General features: G+C 66.4%; 1 protein-coding gene across 1 annotated transcript in view; it reads left to right on the plus strand.

Annotated features, from left to right (window-relative positions):
• LOC112962795 (neurogenic locus notch homolog protein 3-like) overlaps positions 1-1,487 on the plus strand; it is a gene marked incomplete at both ends in the record, with an annotated part of 31,270 nt that overhangs the window by 24,187 nt on the left and 5,596 nt on the right. The window contains 2 exons of the mRNA XM_026059268.1: positions 4-499; positions 1,093-1,126. Of these exons, the coding sequence (XP_025915053.1) occupies positions 4-499; positions 1,093-1,126 (530 nt within the window). The remainder of the gene's footprint in view (positions 1-3; positions 500-1,092; positions 1,127-1,487) is intronic.

A 1,487-nucleotide genomic window follows, 5' to 3' on the forward strand; every position in this document is an offset into this window, starting at 1 on the left:
CAGGTGCCCGCTGTGAGCGGGGGGCAGCCTCGTGCCGCCACCTCTCCTGCGCCAACGGCGGCAGCTGCCTGCTCTCGCCGCTGGGCGCACGCTGCGCCTGCCCACCGGGCTTCGGTGGCCCCGAGTGCCGGGCGGGAGCCAACGGCACCTGCGGCTGCCTCAATGGAGGCAGCTGCCTGCCGGGAGGCAGCGGCTGCCTCTGCACCCCGGGTTTCGAGGGTCCCCGGTGCGAGCGGGCTCCGGCACCCGTCCCCGCCGGCTGCCCGCTACCCGAGTGCCGGAGCCGGGGCGGCGACGGGCGCTGCGACCGGCAGTGCAACAGCGCGCCGTGCCGCTGGGACGGCGGCGACTGCTCGCTGCTGGTGGGCGACCCCTGGCAGCACTGCGAGGCCGCCGGCTGCCCGCAGCTCTTCAACAACAGCCGCTGCGACCCGGCCTGCAACACGGCGCCCTGCCTCTACGACAACTTCGACTGCCGGGCCCGCGACCGCGCCTGCAAGTGAGTACCCCCCCGTGCCGCGCGTTGCCCACCTCATGYTGTGCCACCCGTGCTCAGCGACACCTTATTGCGTTGCTCCCGTGCTCATCCTGCTCCATGTCCACCTTGTCTGGTGTCCTCCATGCTCATCATGCTCTGTGCCCACCTTGTCTGGTGTCCCCCCATGCTCATCATGCTCCGTGCCCACCTTGTCTGGTGTCCTCCATGCCCATCCTGGTCCATGCCCACCTGGTCTGGTGCCTCTGTGCCCACCTTATCTGGTGTCCCCCATGCCCAGCCTGCTCCATGCCCGCCTTGTCTGGTGTCCCCCATGCCCAGCCTGTTCTGTGCCCACCTTGTCTGGTGTCTCCATGCGCATCGTGCTCCGTGCCCACCTTGTTTGGTGTCTGTGTGCCCACCTTATCTGGTGTCCCTGTGCCCATCCTGCTCTGTGTACGCTTTTCTGGTGTCCCCCATGCCCATCTTGCTCCATGCCCACCTTATCTGGTGTCCCCCATGCCCATCTTGCTCCATGCCCACCTTATCTGGTGTCCCCCATGCTCATCCTGCTCTATGCCCACCTTGTCTGGTGTCTTTGTGCCCATCTTCTCTAGTGTCCCCATGCCCATCCTGCTCCATGCCCACCTTGTCTGGTGTCCCCCATGCCCATCGTGCTCCGTGCCTGCTTTATCTGGTGTCTCCCGTGCCCATCCGGCTCTATGTCCACCTTATCTGGTGTCCCCCATGCCCACCCTGTCTTGTGCCCATCTTGGCCCATGGCCACCCTATCCGGTGCCCCATGCCCATCCTGCTCCATGCCCACCTTATCTGGCGTCCCCATGCCCATCTTACCCCATGGCTGCCCTGTCCCATGGTCCCCACGCTCACCTTATCTGGTGGCCACCATGCTCACCCCATCACCTGCCCCCCGCCCACCCCATCCTGCTCCCCATGCCCGCCCTATCCATTACCCCATCTAGTCCACCATGCCCACCCTATCTGGTGCCCC

The sequence above is a fragment of the Apteryx rowi genome, unplaced genomic scaffold (genome assembly GCF_003343035.1).
Source record: "Apteryx rowi isolate R43461 unplaced genomic scaffold, aptRow1 scaffold_1545, whole genome shotgun sequence".
NCBI classification, from domain to species: Eukaryota; Metazoa; Chordata; class Aves; order Apterygiformes; family Apterygidae; genus Apteryx; species Apteryx rowi.